General features: G+C 44.0%; 1 protein-coding gene across 10 annotated transcripts in view; it reads right to left on the bottom strand.

Moving 5' to 3' along the window:
* Positions 1-25,041, bottom strand: part of scel (sciellin) — a 96,876-nt gene that overhangs the window by 38,546 nt on the left and 33,289 nt on the right. For 2 of the 10 annotated variants that reach the window (XM_078221622.1, XM_078221627.1), the window contains exons 6-13: positions 22,973-23,047; positions 21,538-21,603; positions 18,503-18,601; positions 13,833-13,898; positions 8,371-8,403; positions 6,323-6,370; positions 5,531-5,590; positions 249-338 (exon numbers count right to left, since the gene is read on the bottom strand). In XM_078221622.1, the coding sequence (XP_078077748.1) occupies positions 249-338; positions 5,531-5,590; positions 6,323-6,370; positions 8,371-8,403; positions 13,833-13,898; positions 18,503-18,601; positions 21,538-21,603; positions 22,973-23,047 (537 nt within the window). The remainder of the gene's footprint in view (positions 1-248; positions 339-5,530; positions 5,591-6,322; positions 6,371-8,370; positions 8,404-13,832; positions 13,899-18,502; positions 18,602-21,537; positions 21,604-22,972; positions 23,048-25,041) is intronic. The other 8 variants (XM_078221624.1, XM_078221625.1, XM_078221623.1 and 5 more) reach the window with 8 other exon arrangements.

Raw genomic sequence — 25,041 nt, 5'->3', positions numbered from 1 at the left:
AACATGCACAGAGCGTCATTGGGGGAATATTTTAAATAAAAAGTTTTCTTATAGAACAGCCTTTTCCTTTAAGATCATATTCTCCTCTTCCCCAACCTAATCCCCACAGAGGTTATGTGTGAAAAAGGCACCATCTTGTTTTCGTGAAAACATGACACCCACTCACAATAATCATACAGTAATACAATTATCAATCAGGATAAGCAGCATAAAACAAACAATTTCAAAAAGGTTTTTTGTCTCCTCACTTTGATCTATTTCGATCCAGTGTTGAAGACTTTGGCACATAGCCACTTCCTGAAGTTTCATCTTTTTGGCTGCCCCATTTCAAAATTGGCCTGTAAATGGAAAATATCAAAATGTCACTTTCTGAATCTGAGAAGAGATTATAATTGTGTAAAGCTACTTTATTTCAAATTTAATATATACATTTGATATGAGTGTCATAATATGGGTGAAAGTACTGCCCTCAGGAGCTGCTGGCCCAAACCGATTGACTGGTGGTTCCATCAGTTCCGCCAGCACCAAGGGCGCATTACTGCGCACTACCAGACTGCCACCAGAAGGAAGAAGGCCCAATGGACCCTGGAGCCAGGTAAGTCCAGGGTCTTGGACAGGGAGAGTTTGGGAAGAAGGGCAGTGGGGGTTGGCAGTGGTGTTATTCATGTAGCAAGCAGGCAGGAAGAAAGGGGGGATTCAATCTGAGGGGTGCTGCCTGCCATCTGCAAAGGGCAGCCCCTGGAGATAATTCCCCCCCCCCCCCCCCCCCCCCCCACCCCCCGCTCCTGTCCATGGGCTGCTTTGTCCTGGATGGTGTCAAGCTTCTTGTGTGTTGTTGGAGCTGCACCCATCCAGGCAAGTGGGGAATGGTCCGTCACACATTCCCAACTTGTGCCTTGTCGAGGGCAGACAGGCTTTGGTAGTGAGTTACTTGCCACAGAATTCCTAGCCTCTGACCTGCTACAACTATATTCCTGGAAGTTTAAATATTACAAGGTGACAGATTGCTGAGTAGAGCCAGTAAATTAAGGTGGTTCATGATTTTGCGAGTGGGTTAAGACATTACGCATGTTCAAACATAGAACATAGAACATAGAACATTACAGCACAGAACAGGCCCTTCGGCCCACGATGTTGTGCCGACCTTCATCTGAAACCAAGATCAAGCTATCCCACTCCCTACCATCCTGGTGTGCTCCATGTGCCTATCCAATAACCGCTTAAATGTTCCTAAAGTGTCTGACTCCACTATCACTGCAGGCAGTCCATTCCACACCCCAACCACTCTCTGCGTGAAGAACCTACCTCTGATATCCTTCCTATATCTCCCACCATGAACCTTATAGTTATGCCCCCTCGTAATAGCTCCATCCACCCGAGGAAATAGTCTTTGAACGTTCACTCGATCTATCCCCTTCATCATTTTATAAACCTCTATTAAGTCTCCCCTCAATCTCCTCCGCTCCAGAGAGAACAGCCCCAGCTCCCTCAACCTTTCCTCATAAGACCGACACTCCAAACCAGGCAGCATCCTGGTAAATCTCCTCTGCACTCTTTCCAGCGCTTCCACATCCTTCTTATAGTGAGGTGACCAGAACTGCACGCAATATTCCAAATGCGGTCTCACCAAGGTCCTGTACAGTTGCAGCATAACCCCACGGCTCTTAAACTCCAACCCCCTGTTAATAAAAGCTAACACACTATATGCCTTCTTCACAGCTCTATCCACTTGAGTGGCAACCTTTAGAGATCTGTGGATATGGACCCCAAGATCTCTCTGTTCCTCCACAGTCTTCAGAACCCTACCTTTGACCCTGTAATCCACATTTAAATTTGTCCTACCAAAATGAATCACCTCACATTTATCAGGGTTAAACTCCATTTGCCATTTTTCAGCCCAGCTTTGCATCCTATCTATGTCTCTTTGCAGCCTACAACACCCCTCCACCTCATCCACTACTCCACCAATCTTGGTGTCATCAGCAAATTTACTGATCCACCCTTCAGCCCCCTCCTCTAAGTCATTAATAAAAATCACAAAGAGCAGAGGACCAAGCACCGATCCCTGCGGCACTCCGCTAGCAACCTGCCTCCAGTCCGAAAATTTTCCATCCACCACCACCCTCTGTCTTCGATCAGATAGCCAGTTACCTATCCAATCGGCCAACTTTCCCTCTATCCCACACCTCCTTACTTTCATCATAAGCCGACCATGGGGGACCTTATCAAACGCCTTACTAAAATCCATGTATATGACATCAACCGCCCTACCTTCATCAACACACCTAGTTACCTCCTCAAAAAATTCTATCAAATTTGTGAGGCACGATTTGCCCTTCACAAATCCGTGCTGACTATCCCGGATTAATCCGCATCTTTCTAAATGGTCGTAAATCCCATCCCTAAGGACCTTTTCCATCAATTTACTAACCACCGAAGTCAGACTAACCGGTCTATAATTACCAGGGTCATTTCTATTCCCTTTCTTAAACAGAGGAACAACATTTGCCACTCTCCAGTCCTCTGGCACCATCCCCGTGGACAGCGAGGACCCAAAGATCAAAGCCAAAGGCTCTGCAATCTCATCCCTCGCCTCCCAAAGAATCCTAGGATACATTTCATCAGGCCCAGGGGACTTAACGACCTTCAGTTTATTCAAAACTGCCAATACATCCTCCCTCCGAACATCTATTTCCTCCAGCCTATTAGCCTGTAACACCTTCTCTTCCTGAAAAACATGGCTCCTCTCCTTGGTGAACACTGAAGAAAAGTATTCATTCATCACCTCGCCTATCTCTACTGATTCCATACACAAGTTCCCACCACTGTCCTTGACCGGCCCTAACCTCACCCTGGTCATTCTTTTATTCCTCACATAAGAGTAAAAGGCCTTGGGGTTTTCCTTGATCCGACCCGCCAAGGACTTCTCATGTCCCCTCCTAGCTCTCCTGAGCCCCTTTTTCAGCTCATTCCTTGCTAACTTGTAACCCTCAATCGAGCCATCTGAACCTTGTTTCCTCATCCCTACATAAGCTTCCCTCTTCCTTTTCACAAGACATTCCACCTCTTTTGTGAACCACGGTTCCCTCACTCGGCCATTTCCTCCCTGCCTGACAGGGACATACCTATCAAGGACACCCAGTATATGTTCCTTGAAAAAGTTCCACTTTTCATCAGTGCCTTTCCCTGACAGTTTCTGTTCCCATCTTATGCCCCCTAATTCTTGCCTAATCGCATCATAATTACCTCTCCCCCAATTGTAAGCCTTGCCCTGCCGTCCGGCCCTATCCCTCTCCATTGCAATAACAAAAGACACCGAATTGTGGTCACTATCTCCAAAGTTCTCTCCCACAACCAAATCTAACACTTGGCCCGGTTCATTTCCCAGTACCAAATCCAATGTGGCCTCACCCCTTGTCGGCCTATCCACATATTGTGTCAGGAAACCCTCCTGCACACACTGCACAAAAAGTGCCCCATCCAAACTATTTGACCTACAAAGGTTCCAATCAATATTTGGAAAGTTAAAGTCCCCCATGACAACTACCCTGTGACCCCCACACGTATCCATAATCTGCTTTGCAATTTCTTCCTCCACATCTCTATTACTATTTGGGGGCCTATAGTAAACTCCTAGCAACGTGACCGCTCCTTTCCTGTTTCTAATTGCAGCCCATATTACCTCAGTGTGCATATCCCCCTCAAAGTGCTTTTCCGCAGCCGTTAAACTATCCTTGATTAACAATGCTACTCCTCCACCTCTTTTACCAGCTTCCCTACACTTACTGAAACATCTATACCCTGGAACGTCCAACAACCATTCCTGTCCTTGTTCTACCCACGTCTCCGTAATGGCCACAACATCGTAGTCCCAAGTAGCAATCCACGCCCCAAGTTCATCCACCTTGTTCCGGATGCTCCTTGCATTGAAGTAGACACACTTCAACCCATCTTCCTGTCTACCGGTACCCACCCTTGACCTTGATACCTTCCCCAATATCTCACCACCCTCAACACTGACTTCCGGACTACAACTCCTTTTCCCACTCCCCTGACAAATTAGTTTAAATCCCCCTGAAGAGCCGTAGCAAATTTCCCTCCCAGGATATTGGTGCCCCTCTGGTTCAGGTGCACCCCGTCCTGTTTGTAGAGGTCCCACCTTCCCCAGAACGTGTTCCAATTATCCACGTATCTGAAACCCTCCCTCCTGCACCATCCCTGCAACCACATGTTTAAGTGCACTCTCTCCCTGTTCCTCAACTCGCTATCACGTGGCACCGGTAGCGTACCAGAGATGACCACATGTTTTGTCTTTGCTCTCAGCTTCCAGCCCAGCTCCCGAAATTCCTGTTTTAAATCCCCGTCCCTTCTCTTACCTATGTCGTTGGTACCAATGTGTACCACGACTTGTGACTGTTTCCCCTCCCCCTTAAGAATCCGGAAAACACGGTCCGAGACGTCACGGACCCTGCCATCCGCTAGGCAACAAACCATCCTCGAGTCTCTTTTGCTGCCACAGAACCTCCTATCTATCCCTCTAACTAACGAGTCCCCAATAACTATTGCCCTCCCGCTCTCCTCCTTACCCTCCTGAGCCACAGGGACGGACTCAGTGCCGGAGATCCTCTCACTGCGGCTCACCACTGGTATGTCGTCCCCCTCAACCGTATCCAAAGCGGAATACTTATTGCTAAGGGGAACGACCACAGGGGATCCCTGCACCGACTGCTTCTTCCCAGCCCCTCTCACCGTCACCCATCTATTTTCATTCCTCGGAGTAACTGTATCCCTGAAGCTTCTGTCTATGGCCATCTCTGCATCCCTAATGATCCTAAGTTCCTCCAACTCCAGCTCCAGTTCCCTTACACGGTTTTGGAGGAGCTGCAGATGGATGCACTTCTCACAGGTATAATCAGCAGGGACACTGACGTCGTCCCTCACCTCGAACATAGTGCAAGAGGAACATTGCACTGCCTTCACACCCATCCCCTCTAGATACCTTGCCAGTACCAGGTAGAAACAGCAAAAAATGAATTAACTCACCCCTGCTCACTCAAGCCCTGTGAGCCAAAGCCCTACAGCTTTCACTCTGCCTCCTGCTCACTCTGCTGCCCGCTAACGACGCTGCCCGCTCAAAAGTGCGGCCTACTTTTAAACCCTCCAAAAACCTTCCCAGACTCCTGCTGGGCCCACTTCCTGTTTTAAAAAAAACCTCCAATTTTTTTACACAAATTTAACTTAAAATAAATAAATAAATGTAGTGAACAAACCAACTGCCTTCTCCTCAGCCTGGTCCTGTCAGGGGCTAATTATTGGAGAAAACATGCAAGGGCACTTAAAATGGTGGCTCTATGGAGGACAGTGTGTGAAGACAATATTATAAATTAAACCCTTCCTGTAGAAACATCCAAGCACCATCCTAAAGCTTCATAAACACAAGGAATTTGAGGTTAAATTGCAAGTTAACAAAAATGTGAATATATTTGGTTTTGTGAAACAAATTCTTCAATGATCAGAACCCGATGCTTACTTGGTAGGGGATTTTTCCTGTGTTGTTACTTGACCATCAGGACTGGGTCTGCTCTGTAGGCTAAGAAAGAAGAAAAACAGAGCGATCTTTGGCACATGGTGTAAAACACGTTCACGTTCTAGCTTAGCTCCTGAGGTTAAACTTCCTGAATCTTACTACATAAACAGCGTTAATTCCCCAAGTCACCATGGACGTCAAAAGATCAAGCAGAAAATATTGAATAGTGTGCAAAGAGTTGGCATGGCTTGAGTTTTATTTTTAAGGCAGGTGCACCAAAACAACAAGATTATTGCATCAATCTTTCCACAACGGTGGCACAGTGGTTAGCACTGCTGCCTTTAAGCACCAGGGACCCGGGTTCAATTCCGACCTCGGGTGACTCTCTGTGCGAAGTCTGCACGTTCTCCCTGTGTCTGCGTGGGTTTCCTCCGGGTGCTCCGGTTTCCTCCCACACTCCAAAGATGCGCAGGGTAGGTGGATTGGCCACGTTAAACTGCCCCCTAGTGTCAGGGAGATCAGCAGGGTAAATATGGGGGGTTTCGGGGATAGGGCCTGGGTGGGGTTGTTGTCAGTACAGGGTCGATGGGCCCAATGGCCTCCTTCTGCACTGTAGGGATTCTATACCGGAATTCTAGTGCCCCACCTGCCACGGGGATCGGAGCGGTCGAGGGGCGGACAATGGGAAGGTCCCTTGACCTTGGGTGGGATTTTACAGTCTCGGGTCTGGCGAGACATAAAATCCCGCCCTGTGATTCTATGATCTTCAGTTGAATGTTATAGTTGTGACCTTACCTCTTGCTGTTTGGACTCTCCAGTTTTGATTCAGATGAAATTATGGTCCTGCAACAAAAACGAAGTTAGAGAAGATGCATTTGCAAAACTAAAATAATTCAGTTTTCAAAACATGCTTGACAAAACTCAAAATGAGCAAATGGTGGCTCGGGAAATCAATCATTTAGAAACATTTCCTAATCCACAATAATGTGGCCTTACACCAAGATTCTCCGACTTCGCCCGCGGCTGTGATTTCCCTATCCTGCTGCAGTGAATGGAGATTTGGCAGAATGCCATATCCTCCATTCTGGCTGGCAGCGGGGATGGGACATGTGAGATTGGAGAATCCCGGACCTAATCTTAAGATTCGAGCCAAGCCGTCCCGGAGTGAAATCAGGAAGCATTTCTTCACACAAAGTGCAGGAGAATTGTGAAATTTTCTCCTCCAAATGCTTCAAGTCACTTGAATCTCCCAGCACTGAGACTAATAGATTTTTGTTAGATGAAGTTATCGAGGGATATAGATCAATGATGGATACCAGTAAATTAAATTAGCCATGAATTGACTGGCAGAACAGGCTCGAGGGGCTGAATGGCCTACTTCTGTTCTTATGTTCCAATAGACAGTTTATCAGTGAGCTGGAGAGAATATTGTTACTTTTAATATACAATTTAATATCTTGGTGAGAGTGCCATTAGCTAAATCTGCAAGTCTGCCGATGATATAAAAGTAGGATGCAGGACAAGCAATTGGAAATCGTGTAGACGGATTCACAGTAATTAAATAATTAGTGAATGCAGTAGGCAACGACTGCAGTTTAGTAAAATAATTAATGTGGATCAGCGAGTGGGGAAAGGTTCATAAGTCGTGGGATTTGATATAAGATCAAAATTCAAGATAAGGTTATTTTACCCCGCCAATGTGATCAATCAGACCGCATAACTTTACAGTTGAGATCATAGTGAACAGAACTGTGAGTTATTAAAGTCAAGTCGTGATGACTAATAATGTTACAAGTTAATATGGTCTCTAGGAAGTCAATATTAATGGACTCATGGGGCTGGGTATTACAGCTTACTGGGTATTGACAGGCCATTGGGATGGGGGCGGGAAGGGGGCTGTAGCGTGGAGCGCCAAGCCCCTCACCCCTAGCTCACTGCAACTCTACCAATGGCAGGGTCGGTGTTTGTGTACCAGTTCGGGCACTTAAGTAACCGATTGATGGCCACCTAAGGGCCGCCTCCTGCTGACAGCGGGATTTTAACCATGGTGGGGGCAAATGTGCAGCTCATCAAGTTTCATCAAGATTCTAACCAGTGGTCATTTAAGCAGTAGTGGGTATGTCCCTTGCCCATCAGGACAACCCCCCACCCCCCACATTCCCAACATGGGTGACACAGTGGTTAGCACTGCTGCCTCACAGCGCCAGGGACGCGGGTTCAATTCCCGGCTTGAGTCACTGTCTGTGTGGAGTCTGCACCTTCTCCCCGTGTCTTCATGAGTTTCCCCCGGGTGATCCGGTTTCCTCCCACAGTCCAAAGATGTGCTGGTTAGGTGGATTGGCCATGCTAAATTGCCCCTTAATGTCAGGGGGACTAGCTAGGGTAAATGCATGGGGTTATGGAGATAGGGGCCAGGTGGGATTGTGGTCGTGCAGATCCAATGGGCTGAATGGCCTCCTTCTGCACTGGAGGAATCTATGATTCTAAGGTCATCCCACAGCATGCTTCCCCTCTCCTCCCACCCCTGGCAACCCACCACCCCCAGGTTCAGATTGATGAACAGTTTCACCAGGGCCGGCTGCAGTCCCAGTGGCAGCCACCACTCCTAGTGGCGCTGCAAGGAACAGAGATATGCAGGCCGTTTGATGGGCCAATAGCTTTCAGAGATGGGACCTCCTTCTCAGATGGCGGGGTGTGAGTCCTGCTGCAAGCAAAATAATGTTCTGATAGCCATTGAATGGCTGTGGTATGAGACCCCCACACCTCCAACCTCACCCAACCCTGTAAAGTTCTACCCACATTCTTTTAGCTTAGGTGTATTTAGACAAAAACCAAATACTCACATCTTTGGCAAATCATCTGTTTTGTAGGTCGTCCTGCAATTAGTACAAAAAAGAAGCAAGCTCTCAGGTCATTAATTCTATTGATTTCAATCATTAAAGTAACATTTAAATAATTAACGTAAAATGCTGATTACAAAAGCATTGCTTATTGTTAGAAAGAGTATAAGTATTAATAGGCCCCAAACCACTTGAGATCATTTTTATCAAAAGCTCAATTCACAATTTTGCCAACCTGTTGCAATCAGATTAAATGAATTAAAAATGGCAACGGTATAAAACCATAAGACATTGGAGCAGAGGCAGGCCATTCGGCCCATTGAGTCTGCTTTGCCATTCAATGAGATCATGACTGATCTGATATAATCCTCAACTCAAATCAGTAGATCAATAGATAATCCTAGAGCTACACTTCAATTTAATATTTAGGACTGATCTTTTATTCAAATGTTTTATTCATATTGAAAATGATCATACTTCATCACTTTTCAAATAAAATTCTTTTAGTCTCATCAGATAACTTTGAAAGTCTGGAGGATAGGCTGGAAAGCCCACGCCAAGTTGGTTGGGTAAATCACTCTAACACCATAAATTGAGAAATCTCGTGAAGGGGTGGCACAGTGGTGCCTAACAACTCAAGGGACCTGGGTTCGATTCCTGGCTTGGGTCACTGTCTGTGTGGAGGTTGTACATTCTCCCCGTGTCTTTCCTTCGGGTGCTCTGGTTTCCTCCCCCAGTCTAAAGATGTGCAGGTTAGGTTGATTGGCCATGCTAAATTGCCCCTTAGTGTCTCAGGATGCGTAGGTTAGAGGGATTAGTGGGGTAAATATGTGAGGTTAGGGGGATAGGACCTGAGTGGGATTGTTGTCAGTGCAGATTTGATGAGCTGAATGGTCTCTTTCTGCACTGTAGGGATTCTATGATTCATAAGGAAAGCTGAAGTACAAATAATTTGCTGGAAAGCTTGGTTGAAAATTTAAAGTCAGTGAAGTTCATTTACTGTGAGACTTCAGAAGGCAGTACCCTCTAGTGGAATCTTGGAGTAAAAACCTTTACAAAGCAACCCAAGTTACTGGGATGGTAACATTGGGACATTCAGGATTATGTACAGATTTCAAGGGCTAAATTTAACCTGTGCAGAGAATTAAGATGCATAAGACTGTTTCACGTTAATGACTTCTCAAATATCTTACCAATTTAACACAGATTTGATGTGAAAATAAACTGTCAAGTTAAAGCCTGGGAATGCCATACTCTTGTTATGCTAGATAATAGAAGGACATACAAGGAGGACGGACAATGTTGTGGCTGCTGTGGTCTGTGTGTTTTTTGGTGTAATGTTTGAGAAGACCAGAGAGGTTAGTGCTTTGCTGGCCCTGGGGTGTGTGCGAGTGTTAACTTTTGAAGCACTTTATCTCGACAATGTCAGCTACGAGCTATTGCATTTGGAATTACCAAACCAAATTTTTACAAGTGAATTTTTTTAGATTTATATATAGATGTATATAATTTTCTTTTTATATGTGGACAGATTTCAATGTACATCAGGAATTTTAACACTAAAAATCTATGAAAGGCTGTGGGGGTAATCTTACTAAAAAAAAGTACCAAATGAGGGTGAAAACGGGATAGAATCACTCCCATTTTTTGGGCGAGCTCCCAGAGGCAATCTTATGTCACTTAGTGCAAAACAATGAAGCAAAGTGTGATTCATGCCAGTAGAGGGGAGTGGATGGAATCTATTCTCGCCGAGAAGCCGGCTGCTGACAGCTAGAGGACGCCATTGTGCATGCGTTGATCTCCAGTGCAGTAACAGTTTACAAGAGTACACAGTTTGTGCTCTAAGAGATACCTCACTCCCCCCACTGCCTTGGACATCACACTTCCACCTCCCCCAAACGCATCCCTCACCCTCACCCTCCCACCGCCCCGCCCCCGCCCCCCTCCCCGACTGACCGATGGGACAAGCCGCTAAGATCGCTAAGAGATAAGATATTTTTTCAACCATGTGGTAGTCTCTCAAAGTGAGGAGGGCATTTGCCATGGAATATGTTCTGTGGCAAGAACTTGCACATACAGTCTTTGAACATGGGGAGGCTGTTGCATTGTAGCTACTACACACTTCTCGCAGATCAGGAGATCCTCCCTCTCTTGCTGAAGGTGTATGGGTAGGATTTGCAAGTTGATAATCAAACTCCTTGGCCACATTATGAACACACCTTCTGTGGCCAAAGTCCCTGAGTGGGATTCAAACCTATCACTTCTGACTCAAAGGTCGGGACACTACCCTCTGCACCCAGAAGACCTCCACCTACACGACTTACCAAAATGTAATTCAGTGATATGTTTGTAAAACCTGACCATGATTGATGGCTGTGGTAATAAATTATTGATGATGTGAGAGTGCATTGGCTTCTTGAACCGCTGCACGGCCACATTGACTTATGTATCCCAAGGAGCAAATCACTTACTGCTTATAGTGTGAGCGCTGAGTTCAGTATGGATTTCAGAGGGACTTTCAACGACACTTACTTTAATAAGTGGAAAATGCTTCTTCTCAGTTTTTGTTCAGGCAACAGACAAGACTTAATGACAACAGAGGGTAATAATTCTTTATTATTGCTAGTTGATCAGTATGATTAAATGGGTTTTTTCCTGTATCCAATTTTAATTACTTGTTATTTAATGAGGCTTTTTAATTAATTGTCTGCCTTAACACTGCATCATAGGCTACCAAACTTGGGTCCATGGACTTGGTGACCTGTGAGCTATTATGCAACAAGAGGCAAGAATTAATTATATCATAAGGGGAAAATTCATTACTATTGCTCAATGGTTTCGGTCACTAATGATTATTGAAGATTAAAAATGGGAGAATTGCATAATGGATGAGTGATCTAATATTGCTTGTTTCACACTTATGCCCAAAGTCAAAATTATTCTCAATAAGTTTTGCTGTTTGCTAATTGACTTGAAAAAGGCAAACACTTCTAAAAATAATCCTAGAGGTCACAGGTGCAAAAAAAAACAAATTAAAACTATAATATGTGGCAGCCTGACATAATGGCTGAGTAATGTCTGAGAACTAGGAGGTTAACCTCTTAATTTTTACCTCACTTATTAACATATTTCCATTAAATTCTTTCCGAACTATTATAATATGATTGTTTACTCATTAATTTTGAATGTGTTGACAGCCATATTAAAGAGAATATGAGAACAAGCCCAGGAGTACAGAAGAAATAAACTCCTTGAGTGTCACCTTTGAGTCAGAAGTGATAGGTTTGAATCCCACTCAGGGACTTTGGCCACAGAAGGTGTGTTCATAATGTGGCCAAGGAGTTTGATTATCAACTTGCAAATCCTACCCTTCGCTTCTCGGCCTTTTGGCTAAGATCAAGTGTAGTATGGATCGCCTGCACTTGGTTGAGGTCATTAGGTTACGCTGAGGCTTCATATGTTTCATATGAAGCAATTTTTAAAAGCGGCATCTCGGCCTTTTGGCTAAGATGCAAATGAGCTCAAGTCTTGGAGGAGGATCCTCCCCCTTCTCCAATCAGCTTGACTCATGTAGATCAGGCCCAGGACAGGGTGGTTTTGGTCTCCCGTCCTATCTTGTCAGCCTGGATCTGAAATGTCTCAACTTGTTGAGACTCTGAATTGGATTTGATTTGATTGAATTGGAAAAGTATTTTTAAAAACTTGCAAATCCTACCCATACACCTTCAGCAAGTGCTAAGAGAGGGAGGATCTCCTGATCTGCGAGAAGTGTGTAGTAGCTACAATGCAACAGCCTCCCCATGTTAAAAGACTGCATGTGCATGTTCTTGCCACAGAACGTATTCCATGGCAAACGTCCTCCTCACTTTGAGAGACTACCACATGGTTGAAAAAATATCTTAGGGAGTGATCTTAGCGATTTGTCCCATCGGTCAGTCGGGGGGGTGGGAGGGTGAGGGTGGGGGACGCGTTTGGGGGGGGGAGGTGGAAGTGTCAATTCAAGAAGATGTCTCACCGTCACCTTCTCAGGGGCAATTAGGGATGGGTGAAAAATGCTGACCTAGCCAGCGACATCCATATTTTTAGCATGTTTTTAGTCTCCTTATCTAAGGAAGATGTAATGACTTCAATGTGGCCCACGAGGTTCTGCTCTTAGAGTATGAGCTCCCTGATTGAGCTCATAATTGCCTGCCCAATCAGGGAGCCTCACCTGTGTATAAATATGGGAGTGGCAGATCCACTAACACTCCAGATTCTGACTTTGTACCTGAAGCACTCGAGGAGTGGAATAGAATTTGTAAATAGTGGGAATCTGGTGAAGGGACACTGGCCTCTGAGCAGTCATTTCAGAAGAATATTCTTGCTATGGAAGGATTGCAATAGAGGTTAACCAGACTAATGCATGTGATGGCGGGATTATGATATGAGGAAAGTTTGAGGAGATTGTGTCTGTATCTCTAAAATTTAAAAGAATGAAGGGTGACTTCATAGAAACCTATAAAATTCTTATGGGGAAAAACAGGGTAGATGCAGATATGGAGATGCTGGTGTTGACTGGGGTGGGCACAGTAAGAAGTCTCACAAAACCATGCTAAAGTTCAAAATGTTTGTTTGAAATCACAAGCTTTCGGAGCGCTGCCCCTTCATCAGGTGAGTGGCTACTCATCCTGGAACTCCCTCCTAACAGCGCTGAGGGTATTGCTACATCACATAGACTGCAGCAATTCAAGAAGATATCTCACCATCACCTTCTCAGGGGCAATTAGGGATGGGCAATAAATGCTGACCTAGCCAGCGACATCCATCTCACATGAAAGAAGTTTCAAAAATGACGTGGTACTAAGCAGAGGGACTTGTCAAGTGAGTGTTGCAGCATCGTCCAGCAGGGAAAATAGAAAATAAGTCAATATAGCTCAGCCTGGTGGTACAGCATTCCATTCATCCACTTGCTAAAGAGAGCATGGAGTTTATACATTCTCCTCGTGTCTGTGTGGGTTTCCTACGGGTCCTCCGGTTTCCTCCCACAGTCCAAAGATGTGCAGGTTAGGTGGATCGGCCATTCTAAATTGACCCTAATTGTTAGGGGGACTAGCTAGGGTAAATGCATGGGGTAATGGGGATAGGGCCTGGGTGGGATTGTGGTCAGTGCAGACTCGATGGACCGAATGGCCTCTGACTGCTTTGTAGGATTCTATGATTCTGTGAAAACATTGGGAAAGCTTAGGTGATCTGAAGTCAACAGCAATGGAAATCAGGCATTTATTTTTATAATGATTTCGGAGCTCCTCTGCTAGATTCATGCTTATTAAATAATAATCCAGACATGAACTCCCTTTATTAATATTAATTCCAAAGATCAAAGTGTTAAACTTGGTGGATTTATAAATGTTAGGTCATGTGTTATTAAAGTAAGTCCCATTTTAAGGGAAAATATATTCCATGTTGCTGTGGAATTTCCATCCTACCTGGTCTTTCTATCCAAACTTGAATACTTGCTTGTAGGGCTGCTGATGTCAGTGCTGCCTGGGTCTCTGTGTTAAACAAGTACAAGAATGCGGGAAAAAAATCAGTTAATATGAAAATAAAGCAATATTCTTTTAGCACGACATTCATGGAAATTTTCAACGAAAGTCAAAAAGATTTGCAAAGCACAATTCTAAGACATGAAATTTAGAAAGCATCTTGATTGGGAAGCTGTCAGCATTGATTAAATGTGATCATTTTTGTTTTCTACTTTGCTAGAATCATTCATACTGCAAAATTTTGTGCTCTACTGAATTGAAAGAAGGCATCCGAGATGTGGTCTTGCAGAGATCCATAACACAGTAAATGGTAGCAGCTATGAAATCTAAGGACAGATGACAGGAGGTTCATTTCAGGCTAAGAGTGATCACTTTGTAGAATGGATTGTCAACTGGAGCAAAAACCCTAGATTTAACTAAAACTCACTGGACGCTGCAATGGGGAATGTTGGCCACATTCTGCTACTGAAACCCTCTTCAGTTACCCCTAGGCCTGACTATTCCAATGCACCCCTGACAGGCCTCCCAGACTCTTTCTACAAACTTGAGATCATCTAAAACTCTGCTACCCTTGTCCTAACTTGCACCAAATTCGCTTCACCCATCATTCCTGTGCTCACTCACCCAACGCTAGCACTTGGTTTCTGCCAAATAAAGTTTACAGTTCATATCCTTGTTTTTAAATCCCTACATCATCTTACCCCTTTCTTGCAATGTAATCTCTTCCAGCCCTGCAAATCTCTAATCCTAGTTTCTTGAAAATCCAAAGTTCAGTCGTTCCACTGTTGGCAGACATGTCTTTAGCTGCCTAGATCCTAAGCTCTTGACGTTCTCTCTCTGAAACTCTTTACCTCTCTATCTTGCTTTCCTCATTTAAGACAACCTACCTCTTTGACCAAACTTTTGGTCATCTGTCCTAATCACTCTTTAGCTGGGTCAGGGTCAAATATTCAAAAATTCCCCCAGCAAGCATCTTCAACATGTGTTCCAGCTTAAAGCAATACCAGTTTAAATTCCCAGTTTAAAGAAATACATTGTTGTAGGTTTCTCAGCTGTGTGATTTGGAGATTCTTAAACATGGGCTGGGATTTTCCAGCCCTTCCCACTTCCAGTCCCACAAAAGGTGACGTCCCGCGACAGGTTCCCTGGTGGCAGGGCAGGCGTGCCTTACAAAACGCCATAGACCATGACGGGATTGGAAGATCTCACAAGCGGCTAATGGTGCGCTGCCTCTGCCGCAGGAAAACAGACCGCGGGGGGACAGGAAAATCCCGGCCGTGGTATCGGGTTTCAATGTACTAAGACACCCAGCTGACCAAAAGCAAAGCAGCGCTGAAACTGAAATGGAGCTACAGCCACTAACTAAAAATATTCACCGCTCATGTCCGGACTCAACAGGGTGGACTTCCTGAGGGCGGTTTTTGTAGTTAATCTGCATTAACTTCTGTTTTGTCTTTCTAATAAACATTTTAGCTTGCTCGTTCAAACATGGTTGCAAACTTAACTACATTATGAGATCAAGAGGAACATAGTTTGTTAATATATCCAAACCACATTATTGGTTTGTATTTAAGGTTATTGAGTTTATTACAATAATTTTTTTAAATTCCCAGTTGAATCTCTCCAGAACTTTATTACCGAGTCCTTGACAAACAGTAAAATCAACTGATGCATGACAGGTGCCGATCCCATTTGCTGTTCGGAATATCAATTCATTAAACTATATTTGGCCATCACTGAGAGTTACTTTATTAAATAAAATTTGAATTATTGAGAACACTGCAGGTATTTCCATGACATTGTAAACTCGTTCTCATTGCTGGCAAGTTCTTTGAGTTAAAATGTTCACATGAAATCATTGTTTAAACCTCCTTGAGGTGTGACTGAGGTTTAATGGTATTTGTTTCCACATAATCACATAATCATAGAATCCCTACAGTGCAGAAGGAGGCCATTTGGCCCATCACATCTGCACTGACCACAATCTCACCCAGGCCCTATTCATGTAGCTCCACATATTTACCCTGCTAATCCCCTGATACTAGTGGCAATTTAGCATGGCCAATCAATCTAACCCGCACATCTTTGGATGAGGAAACCGGAGCACCCAAAGGAAACCCACGCAGACACGGGGAGAACGTGCAAACTCCACACAGACAATGACCATGGCCGGAATTGAACCCGGGGCCCTGGCGCTGTGAGGCAGCAGTGCCAACCACTGTGCCACCGTCCCGCCCCCAAGGAATCTTCCCACTGATATTCCCAATAATGCTCTGACGGGAAATATGTTCGGCAACAGCATCAACATTAACATTTGTTGAGGTGTGCAAACAGTAATTCTGTCTGGTTTCTCAGAAGATGTCAAAATTTACTGGCACGACTGTGCATGATTTTCATGGTTAAAATGGATGTGGTTGTAAAGCCACAGATATCAAGTCAGTTGAAGGATTTGACAGCACGCTGACACAGTGGTTAGCACTGCTGCCTCACAGCGCCGGGGACCTGGGTTCTCCCCGTGTCTGCGTGGGTTTCCTCCGGGCGCTCCAATTTCCTTCCACACCCCAAAGATGTGCAGGGTAGGTGGATTAGCCATGCTAAATTGCTCCTTAGTGTCAGGGGGATTTGGGTAAATATGTGGAGTTATGGGGATAGGGCCTGGGTGGGACTGCTATCTGTGCAGGCTCGATGGGCCAAATGTCCTCGTTCTGCACTGTAGGGATTCTATGATTCTATGATTTGAAAGAGAGATAATTGCTCGAGGAGTAATGGTCCTCAGGACATGAGATCAAAAGATAAAGCTCCAGTGGCTAACAGAAAAACAGTAGACCATTCCTGAAGGGCCGAATGGCCTGCTCTTGGGCCTATTGCACTTCAACAAGTGCATTATCAGCCAATGTCATGAAAATTCCTGTCAGAAGGAAAGCAATTTGGTAGCTCAAATCAACAAGTAAATGTCACTGGAAAGCATTATCAATTACATTATCATATATAAATATTGACCAGAAAAAGTGCACACACTGATTTAAAACCAATGATCAAATTACTCTGATTCATACAACTGGTGTTTGTGTTGAAAACTCTTTCACTTTACTGCACTCCAATATGATAAGAATGTTATCGCAATTCGTGGGTAACTTTAAAATTGCGGCCTAAAATTTCATGCAACCATTTGGATGATGGACTAGGGATTATGAAGGGAGGGGAGTGATGGGGGCTGTTCTCTGAGAGACCTGAAAGAGGCACCAAAAGAGCGGCATGGTGGCACAGTGGGTAGCACTGCAGCCTCACAATGCTTGCGACCCGGGTTCAGTTCCCAGCTTGGGTGACTGTGCAGAGTCTGCACGTTCTCCCTGTGTCTGCGTGGGTTTCCTCCGGGTGCTCCGGTTTCCTCCCATAGTCCGAAAGACGTGCTGGTGAGGTGCATTGGCTGTGTTAAATTTTCCCCCAGTGTATCCGAACAGGCACCGGAGTGTGGCAACTGGGGATTTTCGCAGTAACTTCATTGCAGTGTTAGTGTAAGCCTACTTATGATGCTAACAAATAAACGAAAAAAAATCTAAAGAAGGGAAGAAGACATTGTGGTAAATATGAAAGAAGTACTCATAGATTCCAATGAGATTATCTTTCAAAAACTCCTGAGAAAATGACACGATAGAGGGAAAGACTGATAGGCGTCTATGGGAGGAAGCTGTAGATCTCTGATGTCATGTGGAAGGTGATGGCAGTGGCAGCTTCGCATCCCCAGAGCTGCTGATAGGTGCCAGGAAAAAGATCAATGAACCTATGAGGGTGTTCAGGGTAACATACTGGGTGGGATTTTATGGCCTCGCTCATCCCAAAACCGTAAAATTCCGCTTGAGGTCAAAGGACCTTCCCATGCTCCGCCCCTCGCCCTCTCCAATTCCTATGGCATGCGGCGTGATAAAATTGCGGCTACCCCTCTCTCATCACACCCCTTGTACTGCAACCCTACCCACTCTCCACCCTCTCCTCATGAAAACTGCCTGGGTCTGGGATGGAGGCAACAGGTCATCGGTACAACATTTTGGGATTGCCCTTCTCCCTCCCAGCCCACTGCCATCCTTAAAGATCCAGCGCCCCCCCCCCCCCCCCACCCCCCCAATGGAGGTCAAACGCAATCACAGCTCATGCATTATCCATGAAGCATTCAGCTCCCCTATTGCCTTAACTGGGGAAGGGAAAAAGGGTAAGGGTAAGGAAATTGCCTAGCATGCTACTGAATCAGTGCTGGATCTCCGAAATGATGCAGATGTGCCTCAAATACATCAGAGTTCAGAATTCGGCAGGAGTTTATTTAGAAAGAAAACATCTTAAAAACACATCTTTCACAAAGCACCAGTTGTATATTGTTCGCGGTGGGAGTGACATGTTGTTTATTATCCAACGATGCGGGCATACAGCATGAGCAGTCAGAAGATGCTGCAATGTCAGGCCATCGTACTCATATAATAAACAACATGTTTCCATCATTTTCACCACATAGTCTCTATTTCAGAAGTGATTCAGACTGCTGGGACAATTTCTTGCATTTAATCATGAGCAGGAGCCTGGCCTGCAGCTCAGATGGAGCTGGCCAGCATTACAATGTCTACCTGTTCAGGATTTCTTCAGATCTGTATCGGCTGAGCGTAACGTTCTCATGGTTCCCATGAGCTGGCTCTGAACTGCTAACACAAAGAACAGTTCTATACCTGAAACATACAAAGCTAAACACATTTACTCAAAGGTTCAGACCTCACATTGCACTGACCATGGAGATCGGAATGATGCAAGTCTTCACCTCGTTGCACCCGCTGTGACAAAACATCTGTCGTCTTGCATTATGTAAAAACCACATTAACATTAACTGAAAACCAGGCATTAGCAAAGCTTCCCTCATAGGCAATTATATTACCAGATCACCTTCGCTGGTTCGAATGCTTTAAAGACAACCCTGTGAAAATAAGCAATGCAACATGCCGTACGAGTCACCCAAACCTTACTCAAGGAGGCTTGTCTGGGTATTGACACTCGCACTTTGGTTGGATCTGCCATCTTGGCATTTAGAATGCCTCCACAACAACAACCTGCATTAATATAGGGGAAGCGGTGGCGTAGTGGTATTGTTGCTAAACTAGGTATCCAAAGACCCAGAGTAATGCTTGGGAACCTGGGTTCAAATCCTACCAAGGCAGATGGTGAAATTTGAATTCAGTAAAAATCTGGAATTAAAAGTCTAAAGATAACCATGAAACCATTGTCAATTGTTGGAAAAACCCATCTGGTCCACTAGTGTCCTTTAGAGAAAGAAATCTGCCTTCCTTACCTGATCTGGCCTACATGTGACTCCAGATCCACAGAAATGTGGTTGACTCTTAAATGCCCTCAGGGATGGGCAATAAATGCTGGTCCAGTCAGCGACACCCACATCCCATGAATGACTAAAATAAAATTAGTATAGCACCACTAACATAGCAAAACAGCCCATGGCCCATCATAGAAGAATAATCAGACAAAAAAATCACCCTCCAAGCAAAAAATGGTACGAGAGGGGGTTATGTCTGACGACTTGGTGAAAGAGGTGGATTTTTTTGGAGAGTATTAAAGGAAGAGAAGGAGGTGGGCAGACGGAGGGATATCGAGAAGGCATCATTTCATGCCTCTGATCGTGTGGAGGATGATCCAGCTCAAGTGAAACTTGCCAACGTCACAATCATTATTTATAGCTGGCTGATAGAGCCCATTTCACAACAATAAAGAAGGTTACAGCCAAAAGGACACCGGCAATGCTTATATATATATGCATAGATACTCTGCTGTTGTTGTATCCACTCTGCAGTAACAGGGCACGTTTGTCAGCAAAAGAACCAGTACCTTTTCAGAACTGCTATATAAATCAGATGTTATTTTCCCCTGATACTCATTTCTGACATGAAGGGAAGAATTTCAAGTGGATAAAGAATGAACAGTTAAGATTTTTATACTGTGAACCCATGTACATGATGTCCTCCTAAGGCTTCTCTACAGCTTCATACTAAATTTTCAATAGCAAAAAGTTAATTGCATTTTTTGTCTTTGAAGCAATAATTTATATTGACAAACTAGAACAAAAGTCCAAGAATGATGGTGGATAAAGAATAAACCATTCATACCTCCAATGGTTATCATACTTTTTGTGGTCTATCTCCCAAGACTTGCAGACCTGACTTTTACTTCTATTTAATCCACAGGTGCCAGTGACCATAACTCACGTGAAATCTTTCACTCCAGATTTATTGGGTCAGTCCAGTACAATGGGATATAACCATGTGGGCTTCATAATCTGACCTCCATTTTGCTATGCCCAATATTATTACAGTTAATGTGTCCAGTATTATTACAGCTCCTGTGTCCAGTATTATTACAGTTAATGTGTCCAGTATTATTACAGCTCCTGTGCCCAATATTATTACAGTTAATGTGTCCAGTATTATTACAGCTCCTGTGTCCAGTATTATTACAGCTCCTGTGCCCAGTACTATTACAATTGCTGTGCCCAGTATTATTACATCTCCTGTGCCAAGTATTATTACAGCTCCTGTGCCCAATATTATTACAGTTGCTGTGCCCAGTATTATTAAAGTTGCTGTGCCCAGTATTATTACAGTTGCTGTGCCCAGTATCATTACAGTTGCTGTGCCCAGTATTATTACAGTTGCTATGCCCAGTATTATTACAGCTCCTGTGCTCAGTATTATTACAGTTGCTATGCCCAGTATTATTACAGTTGCTATGCCCAGTATTATTACAGCTCCTGTGCCCAGTATTATTACAGTTGCTATGCCCAGTATTATTACAGTTGCTGTGCCCAGTATTATTACAGTTGCTATGCCCAGTATTATTACAGCTCCTGTGCCCAGTATTATTACAGTTGCTATGCCCAGTATTATTACAGTTGCTGTGCCCAGTATTATTACAGTTGCTATGCCCAGTATTATTACAGCTCCTGTGCCCAGTATTATTACAGCTCCTGTGCCCAGTATTATTACAGTTGCTGTGCCCAGTATTATTACAGCTCCTGTGCCCAGTATTATTACAGTTGCCGTGCCCAGTATTATTACATCTCCTGTGCCCAGTATTATTACATCTCCTGTGCCAAATATTATTACAGTTGCTGTGCCCAGTATTATTACAGTTGCTATGCCCAGTATTATTACAGCTCCTGTGCCCAGTATTATTACAGCTCCTGTGCCAAATATTATTACAGTTACTGTGCCCAGTATTATTACAGTTGCTATGCCCAGTATTATTACAGCTCCTGTGCCCAGTATTATTACAGCTCCTGTGTCCAGTATTATTACAGTTGCTGTGCCCAGTATTATTACAGCTCCTGTGCCCAGTATTATTACAGTTGCTGTGCCCAGTATTATTACATCTCCTGTGCCCAGTATTATTACATCTCCTGTGCCAAATATTATTACAGTTGCTGTGCCCAGCATTATTACATCTCCTGTGCCCAGTATTATTACAGTTACTGTGTCCAGTATTATTACAGCTCCTGTGTCCAGTATTATTACAGTTACTGTGCCTAGTATTATTACAGTTGCTGTGCCCAGTATTATTACAGTTGCTGTGCCCAGTATTATTACACTTGCTGCTGTGACCTCACCTTGCAGGTCTATCCAGAGTTGAAGCCCGCTGTGTCTTGCTGAGGTCACTGGTGCTGCTTGTATCCCTGTGCAAAAATAAAGCTATCAGCGTTAGAAAGGAGATTTTGATGCTCGTACGTTTTCACATTAGTTCATTAGATTTGCAAACTGGAGTCATCAAACAAAGAAAAAGTCCGATACGCTGAAAACCTATTTTATGTCAGACAGGTTATCATTTCAGGTGTAACCTTTCAACTTTCTGGGACACGGGTTCGAACCCAGCCTCGGGTAATTGTTTGGGTGCCACCTTACCTGCTGTTCACGCCACGCTCCGGCTGCGGAGAATTTGGCACCCAACCAAATCTCCATACACTGCAGCCAGATGGGCAAATCCCATTGGCGTGAACAGTGGTAACATTCCAGCCTCAATGCGGAGTTAGCATGTTCTCCCCATGCCTGTTTGCAGTTTATTTTTAAAAGTTCATTTATTAGTGTCACAAGTAGGCTTACATTAACACTGCAATGAAGTGACTATGAAAATCCCCACCGGGCAGCATGGACGGCCGAAGGGGCCTGTTCCTGTGCTGTAATTTTCTTTGTTTTGTTCCGGCGCCTGTTCGGGTACACTGAGGGAGAATTTAGCATGGCCAATGCCCCTAACCAGCAGGTCTTTCAGACTGTGGGAGGAAACTGGAGCACCCGGAGGAAACTCATGCAGACACGGGGAGAACGTGAAGACTCCACACAGACAGTGACCCAAGCCGGGAATCGAACTCGGGTCACTGGCGCTGTGAGGCAGCAGTGCTAACCACTGTTCCACTTTGCCACCCCCCAAGAAATACCAATAGAAAATCAGATGCTTTCTTTGAATTAATGTTATAATAAAAGCTATTTTTCTGCATTTATGGGAGCTTATAGTTTTAGGATCGTGGCAAACACTTATGCAAGTTATTTAATCTAACAAAGAAAAAGATAAAGTTTATTTACTTCAAATATAGTTATCTCCAAATATTCCAAAATGGGACACAGTAATCACAGCTATTTTGCTTACCTGAGCCCTATTCTAACCAAAATAAAAGCAGATTAATCCAGTTACATTCACAATGAAGTGTTCTGAGCCAAAGATATTCATGTTGCGAATTTTGCAAGATTTTATGTTTAACATTCATTCAATTAATTTAAAGATCATTAATTACTCTTGTTAGATATACTTTGAACAGAAGGGAATTGTCTTAAATAGGACAAATCAACAAGTAAGTGTGATTGGAAGGCTCAGTTTGAAACTAGCCATTGTATTAAATGTTTGGAAAGAAGTTCATTTGATCGAGCAGCAATCATCCGACGAAATTATGCTGATTTAAGGTGATTGGGAAAGACAAAATCACTTCAGGAATTTAAGTGTATCAATGCCACTCAAGTGGAGGTCGACTGTAGTGGTATCACCAGCATTTCTACCTGTCCAGGAACTCCTCTGATCTGAAGCGGTTGAGAACAACTTTGCTACGGCCACCATTAATTACCCAAGTGCTGCTGGCAAAGAGAACATTTCTGCCTTAAAACGCATTTAACAGAAAAAATACCCCTGGTCACCTTTGATGGAGTGAATCTGGGCTTTTGTTAAAATGTCAATAACGCAACATTTAAAGTAGTTTTTTTTGTAATGGCTTTTTCCATCACCAAACCCTCAATAAAAAGTTTCAACACTACTTACACAATAGTTACTTCACTGGGCCGGAATTTATGGCAACAAGACATCAAATATAGTGTGATGACATAACATTCACCATCATCATGCCAGTCTCAGATATTACAGTGGGTAAGCAGCCACCAAAATTGGAAGTCCACCTACCACGGTGAAATAGCCAATTGACAAGCTATCCAGCTTGTTAAAGAGCCAGTTGTTTGTAATTTTTCATTGCCCACTCCTATGTGTGGGCGTCGGAGTGTTTTATGCCAGATATGAGGAGGTGGCACACAAAAGGCAGAAGGAAAACCCTGCACTGGTACCATGGCTGCATGGGGCAGCAGATTCTGGTGTCACCATCTCACCACCTGTATGTTTTTGGACTTCATTTATGAATATTTCTGAGCCTGCCATAAGTAAAAAAAAAAGATGTGGAGAAGCTGGCTTTGGACTGGGTTGGGTGCAGTAAGAAGTCTCACAATGCCAGGTTAACATCCAACGAGTTTATCTGGAATCATTAGCTTTCGGAGCGCTGCTCCTTCACGCACTCACCTGAGGAAGGGGCAGCGCTCCGAAAGCTCGTGATCCCAAATAAACCTGTTGGACTTTAACCTGGTGTGAGACTTCTTATCGTAAAACAAAAGAGATTGAGAGAACAGAGGATCTTTAAATTTGTTGCCGTGACAGATTTCCTGTTCGCAGCACTCCAACTGGCCGTGGAGACCCACAAACTTGCATCGCTAACCGTCCGCCCTCCTGCCAGACAGCCGCTAATTGGCCATGTGATACCTGACTCGCTGAGCTGAGATGGCGGAACAGGAGCGAGCAGCCATTGCCATTCAGCCTCCATTACCCCGCTGAAAACTGCAAAGTCCAGCCACTGTTTTCAAATAATAGGGAGGAAACTGCTCTGATGGCGAATGTACTGATCAGGGTGGAAATAAGCCAACTAAAACAGAAACAGGAAGATCCCAGCTTTCAGCACTGTGTGTGTTGACGTCAAACAGGGCGGCTCCAATTAGCAATAGTACCTGAGATGTGGGGAATTGAGGGAAGTTAAAACCTCATAATGAACATTAAAAAACACATAGTTTAACCCCAGTGAACCCAGTCACTGAAAGGTAATGTCAATGGAGTTGAACATTTTCCATTTCAATTACCTTCACATAAGAAAGAGGAAATATTTTTAAAAACAGCTTAACTGTCAGAAATGTAATGGATATAAACACTGGAAAATCTTCATATATCCTCCAGCCATTGAATACTCTCCAATAATTACCTCTTCCAAAGTTATTTCCTGGAACCTGAGCTCTAATTATCACCACACTGGAATGCATAATGTACAATTCAGCATAAATTAAGTCCCTGTGTAGACCTAACTCATCGGGTTCCACTCACTGAAGCTTTGGAACTGGTTGACTTTATTAAGTATACAATATCTTTGGATTTTTTTTTGCACGTTCCTTATAATTGATTTTTGGTATTGAAGAAGAATTCACCCCTGCTTTAACCATCTTTCAAAGTAACTCTGATCTGCATTGGAACCCCTTATTTAACTAAATGTCTCCCGCACTTTGACTTAACTAAGGTTCCAGATTGAAGGAAAAATTATGACAAGATTCATCATACAAATGATGATACCCAGCTTCAGATGTATTTTTTCATATCTTATGTGATTTTAAAATATGAATCTGTGGAGCGATGTTCAAAAAACCGTGTGATATCTTCCTCAGCACCCATTACAGCATCTTTTACAGCTCAGGCTGGCAACTTTAATGCCAATAGGGGGAGATGGCAAGGAGAAATGTCACTGGTAATCTAGAGATATGGGTTCAGATCC

The sequence above is a fragment of the Mustelus asterias genome, chromosome 10, assembly GCF_964213995.1.
Source record: "Mustelus asterias chromosome 10, sMusAst1.hap1.1, whole genome shotgun sequence".
NCBI lineage: Eukaryota > Metazoa > Chordata > Chondrichthyes > Carcharhiniformes > Triakidae > Mustelus > Mustelus asterias.
Note: the sequence above shows the minus strand (reverse complement) of the source record. Positions and strands in the feature narration are given on the sequence as shown.